Source organism: Lepus europaeus, chromosome 3 (assembly GCF_033115175.1).
Source record: "Lepus europaeus isolate LE1 chromosome 3, mLepTim1.pri, whole genome shotgun sequence".
NCBI classification, from domain to species: Eukaryota; Metazoa; Chordata; class Mammalia; order Lagomorpha; family Leporidae; genus Lepus; species Lepus europaeus.
The window spans coordinates 80,396,340-80,410,287 of NC_084829.1; the positions used below are offsets into that span (position 1 = coordinate 80,396,340).

The following is a 13,948-nucleotide window of genomic DNA, read 5'->3' on the forward strand; positions in this document are numbered from 1 at the left end:
GGGATTCGTATGTCTTTTTTCTAGCAGTTTGAAGAAGAGTTTTTGATATGCACATGTGGCATATAACTTTTTGGTGACATGGTCACATTCCTATTCTAATTTATTTCTCACAAAACCCCTAAGAACTGGGCACTATTATCTCCATCAAAGCTAGGCAAACAGAGGTTCAAGTACGTTAACATTCAAACAAGTCCTTATTTCAGGAATTTCCTTTCAAACTCCCAAGACTTTGTTTTTAGCAGGCAAAAAAAACCCAAAACAAAACACAGCTATCTCCGTTTCCTTCCTTCTTTTCTAGAAAGTGTACGATCTGACAGATAGCTCTTAATAAAAGGTGCCATACTTGGTGTTTCATCTGTGTCAGTGTCAAACTGCCTCAGCTGAAAGCTAAAGTAACTCCAGAGCACTAGCAGTTCATGACTGTATGGAGCCTACCCCCATCACACAGATACAATGTATTCCTGAGTCAGCTGTATCAATGTTACTGTATGATATGAATATCCCTATGAAATGGCCATTCTTAGCATATTTGTAAAGGGGGGGTGGAAATAGAAATAGTATTTGAAATGGTCATCAGAATGGCGCATTCATTTCTGTCCTGTGTAAAATTGACAGATTCTTACCTTAACTATTAATCCTTTTGAGTCAACAAGCCAAATCTTTTTGATGGCCTTCTCCTTTGGTAAGCCTTCTTTTTCCATGGCCATCACAATCAGATGTGCAATCCCTAAGGCAGCCTGAGAAAAAGGTCATGAAGACAAAAATGTTAAAAGTATTCAATTCCACACAATATCTATCAAGGGTTACATTTTCTTCATTTTGTCCTTGCTCTCAAGGAATTATAAAACGGCTGTCTGTTAAGCTAAATAACTATCTTCATTCATTTATACTGGGGCCAAATATTTGTCACATTTGGGTTAAGACAAATGGCAATCATTCACTCTTCTAACTACAACACAACCACTAATATATGATTTGCTATTTAGCCACAGATAAATCAGTGATAATCTTGATTGTCAGCATCTTTAATTCTACTAATACAATCGAGATTTGCTCCAAAAAGAAAATACTGAACTTAAAATAATGAACTAGTCAACCTTGCTCTTTAGACTGTATTTTATTGTTAAGTTCAAGCTCCTCTAATTGCATTTGAAGAATGAAGCCTGGTCATTTGGACGGGAACTTGACCAATTAGGCAACAGAATGAAACTGACAAAAATAAAATCTGCATTCCCAAGTATTTACTTACTCTCTTGATTTGGATAAAGAAAAGTGCTGTGAAATTTCTTGCAAGATTAAAGGAATCAGTTCCCTTGGTATTTGGCAAACTTTGTTATAATCTGTGAAATTTCTATTATCTTTTCAGGGATAAACTAAGCGCCAGTTTTGAGTCATTCAACCATGAACACTTCTGCCCTGCTGAGTACCAAGAACTGGCCCATGCCATTCATCAAAAACCCTTTGGAAATTCAAAGAGATTTACTAAAATTAAATATAGCATGTAATAATCCATGAAATAAAGAACTCAAACATTAATGAGCTGTTGGTTAACCTTGATTTTCATTTCAATTTGAAAGTAATTTTGTGATTTACAATTAAGTAGTTTCATGTATTTAAATCCTGGCATTTAAGCTCTACTTCATGTTTTTTGGCTTTATTTTGAAAAAAAAAAAGAAAATGAAAACACAATATACATAATAGTATAATATGTTGTTTTGGTTCATATTCATATTATTTTATAAATTTTAAAGTTTCTAAAAATATATATCCATGAATCATTTTTCTATTTGTTAACTTCTACAGAGATTTTGGAAATGTTCCTATCAGAAGCTCAAATGCAACTAACATTTTAATTTCTATTTTAGGGGCAAATTATTTTTACTGTAGTCTGCTTTTCTTCTTTAGAATGACTAAATTATAAAAAGTAATAACAGAAAACAATATAATTTGGTCTTGCTACAGTTTCCTTCCACAGTTTAAAATATTTTGGTTCTTTTGCATGTGAACAATTATAACGTACCATAAATTCAATTCATCTAATTTATCTAATTCAAACTATTTTTCTCCCTAAAACAATGTACACAGGGTCTTTAAAAAGTTCATGAAAATGGATGTTATGAAAAAAACAACACATGTGTGTCAATACAGAAAATAAATTTATCTTTTAATTCTGTTTTCCATTTATTTTTTTGAAGTATCCTCAAACACAGTTATATATGTACACATTGGAGCCTAAATTAAGAAAGCTTTTATATGTGACACTAGAGGATACCAAAAGTCAGATACACAAGTTAAATACCTACAGACTTCCGTATATAATCATACACTATGAACGTTTTTTCTGTACAGCATCTTAAATATACACTAAAAAGGATGATGCCAGCATTTGGTAATCTTATAAATGTAAAACTGTAAAAATATCTTGTACATCTATGCTAAAGTCTCCTCATGAAAAGTTAATATGCCTGAACACCTAATTTTGGAATCTTCAATAATGCCTATAGTTGTAATATACAAAATATGTGAAAGGATACCTTAAAACTTGATTTAGTAAATAAGTAATGATATATTCATTGGTTTAGGGGAATAAAAGCATTATATAAAGAAAGTACCTCTCCAGCTCCTTGGAATAGCACTGTTTGATCAGACAGTTTGTTCTTGGTTATTCGAAGAGCTGCAAGGAGACCTGCAACTGCAACAGATGCTGTTCCTGAAACAAGTAATAAATATCCTTGAGCAATCCTCAAACAGATTCTGCCAACTTCTAAGCCTTTACTCATCTCTGGAAACCATTACATAAAAGGTTCACAGGCAAAACCCCCCAAGGTTGTCTGTTCCATGCTTACTTATCAGGTGAAATTTTCAGGCCACTGATATCAATATTTTAAGATAGCGGCTGGGGCTGGCACTGTGAGCAGCAGGTTAAAGCCCTGGCCTGAAGCGCCAGCATCTGATATGGGCACCAGTTCTAGTCCCAGCTGCTCCTCTTCTGATCCAGCTCTCTGCCATGGCCTGAGAAAGCAGTAGAAGATGGCCCAAGTCCTTGGGCCCCTGCACCCGCATGGGAGACCTGGAAGAAGCTCCTGGCTCCTGGCTTCAGATCCACTCAGCTCCGGCCGTTGCGACCACTTGGGGAGTGAACCAGTGGATGGAAGACCTCTCTCTCTGTCTCTCCCTCTCACTGTCTGTAACTCTACCTCTCAAAAAAAAAAAAAAAAAGTAGCTTATTACTATTCTTGAAATGTTCCCCAAAAGAATATACCATAACTTATTTTGGTGATACAATTGGTGACACTGCAGTCTGGATTCTTATATGGATTCCAGCTTGACTCAATTACTTGCCAAAAGAATTGAGAGATAATTCTCATTTGTATTTTCACTATATGGTATAGATGAATAACAACTGATATTTAATTCTTCCACCTCTACTCTTGGTGTTTTGAGATCTCCTATTGATTCCTTTCGCACAAAGGAAGCACATGTAACTGTTTGCAGCTAATGGTATTGATGGTAATGATGTTGTGGATACATTTGGAATTTAATGTTTTTAACTTTTCTAAGTGAAAATTTTAATTTTCCAAAGTTAAGAAATAAAATCTAATTGTATGGCATTCTTTAATTGGCTTTGTATATGTTAATCATTGGTGGATCCCAAATACACTAGACAAAATTAAAGCAAAATGTTTAGGATAAAAACTGTGTTTTCTGTATCACACCTCACAGGCATAGAGACTCTTCCAGTTCTAATTATGTTACCTCACCATGTACACTTTCACAGATCACAAAGCAGTTCTCTTGCTTTGAACATAATTATACAGCTAAGCTCTCTATGGGTTATGCCTGCTTCTCGCAGCTTCTTGCAGTGCTCTCTGGCTGTATCTACATTTTACTACTCTAAAGTCACATTCTACCTATGTTTCCTAGATCACTCAACTGGGTGGTAAAGTCTAGTTAAAATTTAAATACCCTTATTTGGTTAAACCATACATTGGGATAGATGTAATGAATGACACAATGAAGAAGTGTTATATATGCCAAAGACCAATATATCTTTTATTAAAGAATGACCTCTATTAGTGAAATAACTTGTTAAACCTGATTAGAATTACTATATATTACTAGTAAGGGAGATGGATGTGCAATCAAACAATTGTAAAACTTATACGCTATCAAATAGACAGATCAGAGAGGTAAGAACTAGAAGTAGCAAGAGGAGGGTAAATTTACCTAGGCAGGGATCAAGGCAAATAGAGTACCTATCATCTGAGCACCTGTGCTGAGGGATTAGTGTGAGATATCCGGGACCTCAGATGAGAGGATTTACTGAGGAGGAAAAGTATATGCAGAGACACGGAGACAAGGATGACTTCCTATTTAAAATTGGAGGTTGAATACACAATTACTAATCCTTCTACAAAATTCTGTTAAAACAACAGAAAACAGCTTTAAAAAATAAAACTAGAAGAGGGTAGCAGCAAAATTTTAGGAGCTAGAAGGCTTATAAATGGGCAAATGGAAACTGACTTAATAGACTTGAATCATCTAAATTGCTGGCTAGCAGTGGGGGTTGATAAGAAGTGACCAGATAAATCAAAACTCTCGAAAGGTCCATCTGTAAAAGGTACTATGCACTTCTAGAAGCGGGGATGAAAGATCTAAAACCACAAAGTTGGTCAAAAATCTGTTAAGCAGCTAGAACTCAAATCTGCTTCTTTTTCCTTCTAATGGATAGGTACCCTCCAGCATTCTGGAAGTTTCAACAAATCAAGCTAGAGACATACATGAAGAGAGGCTCTGGACTGTAAGACACTGGGCACAACAAGCAGACAGGAAGCCATAATGAAAATAAGAATAAATGAAAATTTACATACTTAACATGGAGATTCCAATCTGTTCCTACTCAGCTCAAAAAATACTGGCAGAAGCTAGTATCAGGAGAGAGACTGGAAAAATCTTTTCTTGGAATCTGAGAAGTGTAACAAAAAAGATCCAAAGAGACTGACAGGGAGGTTCTCTAAGAAAATGGCTTAAAGGTCTAAATTTCTATCCAAAGTCTTTGATATTTAAGATAATTTTAGATCACTAGTACAATAAATTTTAAGTATATTTTTGTTAATCTAATACTTTCTGTAAAGTACTATTTTTAAAAAACAAATATGTCCAAAAAAGAAGGAAAAATGTTCCCTCAAGGGTCCAATGTGAAAACATTTATTTACATAGTATGGCTGTAATGGTTAGAGAATTATTTTCATTGGCACTAGAATGCAATTTCTGTGCCCACAGTGGGGAAAGTATTACATCTGTGGTAAAAATATTACAAATATTACATAATGGTAAAAATATAATATTAATGGTAAAAATATAATATTAAAAAGGTAAAACAGAAATATATGGAGGAAATATGTCTTTAGGATACAATTTTGGTAGAGAGAGACACACAAGATAGCTTGGTCATTTCTAGTCAGAACCTTAATAACTTGCCAAAGGCTTTCTCTAGGTAGAGATTACACATTTTTCTCAAGCATATCTTTTTTGTTTTCTAAGGCAGTAATACTCTAAAATTCCTGGGTAAAAATTAGCAGACTATTTATGTGCAGATCACATCTTGGCCCAGATTAGTTGGGGTAATAAGCTAGCTATTTAATGCCTGTATAGTGGGGACCTGGTTGGAGGAATATTCTGCTGTGGATTCCCAGGGCTTTTTTCACATTCATTGCTCTTGTTTTTTTTTTTTTTTTTTTTAAAGATTTATTTACTTATTTGAAAGTCAGAGTTACACAGAGAGAGGGAGAGGCAGAGAGGCAAAGAGACAGGGAGAGAGAGAGAGAGAGAGAGAGAGAGGGAGACAGAGAAAGAGAGAGAGAAAGGGGTGTTTCATCTGCTGGTTCACTCCCCAGTTGGCTGCAACAGCCAGAGCTACACTGATCTGAAGCCAGGATCCAGGAGCGCCTTCTGGGTCTCCCATGGGGTTGCAGGGCCATCTTCTACTGCTTTTCCCGGCCATAGCAGAGAGCAGGATGGGAAGTGGAGTGCCCGGGACTCAAACCGGCGCCCATATGGGATGCCAGCACTGCAGGCAGCGGCTTTACCCACTACACCACAGCACCGGCCCCACATTCACTGCTCTTGAACTTGGTTTAGCTCTTGTCAGATTTCCTGTGTTCTAGTTTTTAATTCTGATGGACCCTGGACACTGATCACTGAGTTTCTAACCTTGGTTGATGGAAATTATGACTCTAATTGCTAACTATTTTCTTTGTTTGATGACTGGATTTAGTATTCATTTTCTTAAATTGAACTGATTTCCAATAATTCTGCAGGATGTTTCAAATACATATACTACTGGTCCTTTATACAAAAATATATTTGTTTGAGAGGCAGAGAGACAGACAGAGAGAGCTCTCACACTTGCTGGTTCATTTTCCCAAATGCCTGCAGTGACCAGGATGGGGAAGACTCAAGACAGGAACCAGGAACTCACATTGGGCACTGGAACAAAATTACCTGAGCCATCACTGATGCTTCTCTGTGTCTGCATTAGCAGGAAGCTTGAGACAGGGGTCAGACAAAGCCAGATACTGAGCCCAGGTCCTCTAATATGGGATGCAGGCATCTTAACCAGTATCTTACCATTAGGCTAAATGCTCATCCCTATAATGCTGGTCTTTTGCTTAAAAATGTATTTTATTTATTCAAAATTCAAAGTGAGAGAGAGAGAGAGAGAGAGGGAGAGACAGAGAGAGAGGTCTTCCATCCGCTGGTTCACTCCCCAAACGGCCACAATGGCAGGGGCTACGTCAGGCCGAAGACAGGAGCCAGGAACTTCTTCTGGGACTCCCATGTGGGTGCAGGGGCCTAAGCACTTGGGCTATCCTCCCTCTTTCCCAGATGCATTATCAGGGAGCAGGATTGGAAGTGCATCAGCTGGGACTCCAACTGGCACCCAAGTGGGATGTCCTCATCACAGGTGGTGGCTTTACCTCCTACACAACAACACCAACCCCTGGTCTTTCACACTTTTATATGGACATTTCTCTAAGACACACAAAATTGAAAGATATATGGCATTAGAGAAAGGAATATATACTGTTGTTCAACAGCTTACTGGTGACTATTTGTAGACTACTGCAAAATGAATTGGTAAGAGATTTAAAGACACTTGTCTGCAAAGTCTGTGTTTGTACCATCAAAAGTACTCTTGTCATACACAATAACTTCAAGTTAGGTTTGCAACACATTAAAATTACCTGGAAATTTCCATATTATACCATTTTTGAAAACTTTCAAATATCCATTTCTTATGAATAAATACTCAAAAGAATTTTAATATAAAAAGAGAAGAAAGCAAAGCTTAAATAACAAAAAAAAATCCTGTAATGAAAACGTGCAATAATCATGAATTTACTAAGGTCACAACATAATTTTCATCACTAAGGCTTTGGGAAAAGGAAAAATCCCATCAGTTAGTATACCTCAAAAGATATACAGAGATGAAAGACTTTTCAGTACATTAAATTTACTTAGCTATGTCATACTGAAGAACTTAATCAGAGTGAATTTTAAAATTTATATTTCTAAAGTACATTCCAGCTCATAGGGTATTTTCACAAATAATTATTTTGTTCTCAATATAAATCCATGGAGATTCAAGGCCATGAGCCTGAAAAGGACATGGGGTGTGGATGGGTTCCTGGGCACTAGCCCAGTCTGTCTCCAGAAGCTCAGAGCAGTCAGAGTGCTGGTAATGAACCTCATGGAGGGGTTAATGATCTCATTATTCAAAACACCAGTGCTCTGTGCAATTTGCGGGCCAGAGTGTGTGGATGCACAGGCACTATGAGATCACTCTGGGCAGTGAATCGGCGGGTTCACCTAGGCACAGAAAAGGACTGAGGCTGTGAACACACCAGCTGGAGTTAACCTCCCCTCTCCAGACTCACTATGGGCAAAGGAGATCCACCATGCCAAACTTGGGTGTCACTCTGGACTCTATGCACAAATTGTGGCCACAGCTCCTTGGCCCCACTAAGAACATACCTCTGGATCATGGGTATAAACCACAGGCATTCCCCAAGCCACAGATGCATATTTCCAACAGCAAAGCCTTTAGAGGATATAGCAACAAGTGATCCCTCAGATGTGTAAAAACCAACACAGAATTTTAAGAAACATGAACAAGGGAGGCAATATGAGTCCAAAAAAGGAAGACAACAATACATTAATATTGGAATGTGAAGATGGGGAAATTGATGAAATGCTTGGAAAGGAATGCAAAAGAATGATTATAAGATTACTAAAGGGGGCCAGCGCCGTGGCTTAACAGGCTAATCCTCTACCTTGCGGCGCCGGCACATCGGGTTCTAGTCCCAGTTGGGGCGCTGAATTCTATCCTGGTTGCCCCTCTTCCAGGCCAGCTCTCTGCTATGGCCTGGGAAGGCAGTGGAGGATGGCCCAAGTCCTTGGGCCCTGCACCCGCATGGGAGACCAGGAGAAGCACCTGGCTCCTGCCTTCGGATCAGCGAGATGCGCCAGCCGCAGCGGCCATTGGAGGGTGAACCAACGGCAAAAAGGAAGACCTTTCTCTCTGTCTCTCTCTCTCTCACTATCAACTCTGCCTGTCAAAAAAAAAAAAAAAAAAGAGAGAGAGAGAGAGAGAGAGAAAATGGAGCGATATGCTTCAATTCCATTAAAAGAAAATAAAAATCAACCCAGAATACTTTACTCAGCAAATTTCTCATTCACAAATGAAAGTGAAATAAATACCTTTCAGGACAAGCAAAAATGGAAAGAATTTGACATCAACTGGCCAGTCTTATAAATGATTCTAAAGGATAAAATACACACAGAAACAGAGAAAGACAGTGAGCATCAAGAAGAATGCAAAGGCAGAAAATCTCCTAGTAAAAGAACATAGGAGATGCAAACAATAGGAATATTTATGGAAAAGTGGCAGGACCAAGTCATTACTTATTAATCATAACCCTGAATGAAAATTGGCTAAGTTCTCCAATTAAAAGATAAACAGACTGGCTGAATGGGTTAAAAAAATCTACTTATTACATACGAAAAAAAGGAACAATAGTAGCAATACTCATATCAGACATAATAGACTTCAAAAAAACACTGTTAAAAGAGACAAAGAAGGTCATTATGTAGTGATTAAGAATCAATTCAAAAGGAAGATGTGACTATAGTAAATATATATGCATCCAATGTAGGGCACACAGTTTTATAAACCAAATGTTAATTTATCTAAAGGGAGACATATGTTCTAATACAATAATAATGGGTGACTTTAACACCCCACTTTCATCAACCAGATCAAAAATCAACAAATAAGCAACAGAGGTAATTTATACTATTCACCAAATGGATTTAATTGATAACTAGAGAACATTTCATTCCACAGCTGCAGAATACACATTCTTTTCACTAATACGTGGAAAATTCCCTAGGACAGACCATATGCTAGGCCATAAAACAAGAAAGAACAAATTCAAAAAAATTAAAATCATACCGTGATCTTTTCAAGACCACAATGAAAAGAAACTAGAAATTAACAACATAAGAAAATCTAGAAAATATACAGAAATATGGAGACTGGACAACATGTTCCTGAATGAATACCAGGTCATGGAAGAATTTGTTAGGTTCCATTTTGGGCATCAGTGCCAGCTGCGGAAGCCCTTGTGGGCATGCACAGAAACCGGCTGAGACAAGACTTTCATCTCAGCAGTACTGGCGGCAGCAGCTCTGGTGCAACTAGCAGGGAGAAGGCAACGTTTGCTCAGTGGCTCTTTTGTGTGTGTGAGATCCACAGATTGTAGCAGAGGGAAAAATCCACATTCCCCATGGACTCTGAGTTTGGCTGGGAGGACTGACAGGGGGCTGGGTACCCACATGGATTGTGAAGTACCCCCCAGCTTCCCAACATACCACAGGCTTTGGGACTCTGGGGCTCTAGCTGCCTAAGTGGAACACCCACAGACAGCCGGCTTTGGGAACATCTGCCTGTCTGTGTATACGAAAAGGCTTGCAGGAAAGCGCTGAGACTCTGCACCAAGTGACTGTATGAGCCTTGTGTGCTGAGGCTTTGGGGACTCTGTGGCTGCACGAGAGGGTGCAGGCTATAGCTAGGTCTCTGGGAGATCACTACATGCAGCTCCACATGCTTGGAACTCTGTGGTTGCTTAGGGTAGGTCATTGCAGCGAGATTCGTGCTCAGAGTGAGGACTGAGTAGATTAGTTGTGAAGTTCATAAGGAAGAGCTGATGAGTGTTGCATCCACTGGGGGCTAACTCCTAGGCACTGGCCACCTTGGAGAAGAGGAGGTGAGGGTGTGATCACACCAACCATGGTGTGATCAACCACGCTCCCACTTCTATTGATGAGAGATATACCACAAGCAAGTTGGGTATCACCCTGGATACTCACCTGACTCGAGCACTGACCAGAATTCCGTGGCTATACCCAGCACACACCACTCAGTAGTCACTGAAAGTGCTGACATTCCACTAAACCTCAGAGGCACAGTTCAAAGAAAAAAAAAATCCACCAGAGGAAAGAATCAGCAAGTATCTATATAAATGCCTAAAAGTAAATGTAGAAATTCCAGAAGGAGAATAGGGGAGGTAACATGACTGCCACAAAAGAGCACAACAAGATTTCAATATTAGAATGTAAAGTTAAGGGGCCGGCGCCGTGGCTCACTTGGTTAATCCTCCACCTGCAGCGCTGGCATCTTATATGGGCACTAGGTTCTAGTCCCAGCTGCTCCTCTTCCAGTCCAGCTCTCTGCTGTAGCCTGGGAAGGCAGTGGAGGATGGCCCAAGTGCTTGGGCTCCTGCACCTGCATGGGAGACCAGGAAAAGTACCTGGCTCCTGGCTTTGGATCGGCGCAGCACCGGCCATAGCAGCCATTTGGGGAATGAACCAGCGGAAGGAAGACCTTTCTCTCTGTCTCTCTCACTGTCTGTAACTCTACCTGTCAAAAAAAAATAAGGCAAACTGTTGAAATCTTTACTTAATATATACTAAACTGATCTTCTGTATATAAAGAGAACTGAAAATGAATCTTGATGTGAATGGAAGGGGAGAGGGAGTAGGAAAGGGGAGGGTTGTGGGTGGGAGGGAAGTTATGGGGGGGAAGCCATTGTGATCCATAAGCTGTACTTTGGAAATTTATATTCATTAAATAAAAGTTAAATAAAAATGTAAACTTATGAAGAGATTGATGAAATGCCAGAAATGCAATTCAAGAGATTAATGATAGGATTACTCAAAAGCAATCAGAAGCAAAACCATGAATTAAAGAAATCCATACATGACATGAATGAAAATTTTTCCCATTGAGGTTTTAAAGAGAAATCAAAATAAAATATTAGAAATGAAGAATTCAATAGACCAAATAAAAAAATGTGGTGGAAAGCCTTAACAACAGACTTGATGAGGCACAATAAAGAATATCTGAGCTAGACGACAAATCTTTGGATTTTTTTTCAGTCAGACCAAAAAAACAGAAGAAATTAGAGAAATTAAAAACAGCATTGGAGATTTATGGGATACTATCAGATGATCTAACATATGGGTCTTAGTAGTTCCTCAAGGTGTGGAAAGAGAGAATATACTAGAAGGCCTATTTAGTGAAATAATTACAGGAAACTTCCCCAATTTGAAGAAAGGAAGAGACATCCAAGTACAGTAAGCACATAGAACTCCTAAAAGACAGAACCAGAAAAAAATTTCACCAAGACACATTTTAGTGAAACTTTCAACAGTAAAGCATAAATAAAAGATTCTAAAACATGCATGAGAGAAATGTCAGATGACTTTCAGAGGATCTCCAATTAGACTCACAGCTGACTTTTCATCAGAAACTCTACAGAGTAGAGAGAGAATAGAGAGATATAGTCCAAGTCTTGAGATAAAAAAACTGTCAACCCAGAATACTATAACATACAAAACTCTCATTATGAGTGAAAGTGAAATAAAGACCTTCCATAACAAACAGAAATCAAAACAATTTGTCACCACTAGTCTAGCCTTATGAAAGATGCTCAAGGATGTGCTACACATAGAAGCATGGTCATCACTATAAAAGAAGGTGAAGGTAGCAAATCTCCCAGTAAAGTACAAAGGAAATCCAAACTAAAAAATAGGAATATTTATGGAAAGATGGCAGTGCAAAGTCGTTACTTATTAACAATCACCTTGAATGTAAAGGACTCTCCAGTTAAAAGATACACACTGGCTGAACAGATGAGAAAATAAGAACAATCTATTTGCTTCCTACAAGAAACACATCTCACCAAGAAAGATATTTGCAGACTGAAAGTGAAAGGATGGGAAAAGATATTCCTCGCTAACAGAAACCAAAAAAGAGCTGCTATAGCCATCTAATATCAGACAAAAAAGACTTTAACACAAAAACTGTTAGAAGAGCAATGAACGACACTATATAATGATTAAGGGATCAATACAGCAGGAAGATGTCACTATAATAAATGTATATGCACCCAATTACTGGGCTACTGGCTATTTAAAACAAATGTTAATAGATACAAAGGAAGATATAGGCTCTAATGCAATAGAAACAAGGGACATCAACACTGTACTTTCATCAGTGGATAATCAAGTAGACAGAAAATCAACAAAGAAAGAACAGAGCTAATCAACACAGAATGCACATTCTTCTCATCAGCACATGGAACTTTCTCTAGGACAGACCATATGCTAGGCCATAAAGTAAGTCTCAGAAAACTCAAAAAATTGAAATCACACCATGCATTTTCTCTGACCACAATGGAATTAAACTGGAAATCAATAACTCAAGAACCTCTAGACATATGCAGATACATGGAGACTGACAACATGCTCCTGCATGAACTGTGGGCCATAGCAGAAATCAAAAGAGACATAAAAAAAAATTTCTGGAAATAAATGAAGATGACAATACAATATATCAAAACTTATATGATACAGAAATAGCAGCATTAAGAGGGTAGTTTATAGGGGCCGGCTCTGTGGCGTAGCTGGTAAAGCCGCAGCCTGCAGTGCCTGCAGCCCATATGGGCACTGGTTTGAGCCCTAGCTGCTACACTTCCAAACCAGCTCTCTGCTATGGCCTGGGAAAGCAATGGAAGATGGCCCAAGTCCTTGGGCCCCTGCACCTGCATAGGAAGACCTGGAAGTAGCTCCTGGCTCCTGGCTCCTGGCTTTGGATGGGTGCAGCTCCGGCTGCTGTGGCCAATTGGGGAGTGAACCAGCGGATGGAAGATCTCTCTCTCTCTCTCTCTCTTTCTCTGCCTCTCCTCCTCTCTCTGTGTAATTCTGCCTTTTAAATAAATAAATAAATCTTTTTTAAAAAGAGGATAGTTTATAGCTATCTGTACCTACATCAAGAAATTGGAAAGATAGCAAATAAATGAGCAATCAATGCATCTCAAGGACCTGAAAGAATAAGAAACCAATCCCCAAATCAGTAGGAAGTAATAAATAATTAAAATTAGAGAAGAAATTGAAGGTAGCATGATTTCTAAATGACCAAAAACACAGTAATTTCATGTACTATACTTTAGGGATTAATTTTTCATTCATCTTTATGGAGATTTAGAATTTATTCCTTGTGCTTAAAGGGGATGTTTAGTTGAGAAATAAACATTTATGTACAAAAAACACAAAAAATACAAAAGATCAGTGAAATGAAGAGCTGGTTTTTTGAAAAAAAAAAAAATAAACAAAATTGAATCATCATTGACCCAATTAACAAGAAAAAGAGGGAGAAGACCCAGAACAATAAAATCAGAGATGAAAAAGGAATGTAATAACAGATACCATGAAAATTAAAAAGAATCATCAGGAACTACTACACAGAGCTATCTGACAACAACTGTGAAACCTGGAAGAAATGGATAGATTCCTGGACATATAAAATCTACCAAAAATGAGT

The 13,948-nt window shown here is 38.2% G+C and overlaps 1 protein-coding gene across 1 annotated transcript in view; it reads right to left on the minus strand.

The window, feature by feature from the left end:
• ME1 (malic enzyme 1) overlaps positions 1 to 13,948 on the minus strand; it is a 239,696-nt gene that overhangs the window by 36,583 nt on the left and 189,165 nt on the right. The window contains exons 8-9 of the mRNA XM_062186425.1: positions 2,613 to 2,710; positions 624 to 737 (exon numbers count right to left, since the gene is read on the minus strand). Of these exons, the coding sequence (XP_062042409.1) occupies positions 624 to 737; positions 2,613 to 2,710 (212 nt within the window). The remainder of the gene's footprint in view (positions 1 to 623; positions 738 to 2,612; positions 2,711 to 13,948) is intronic.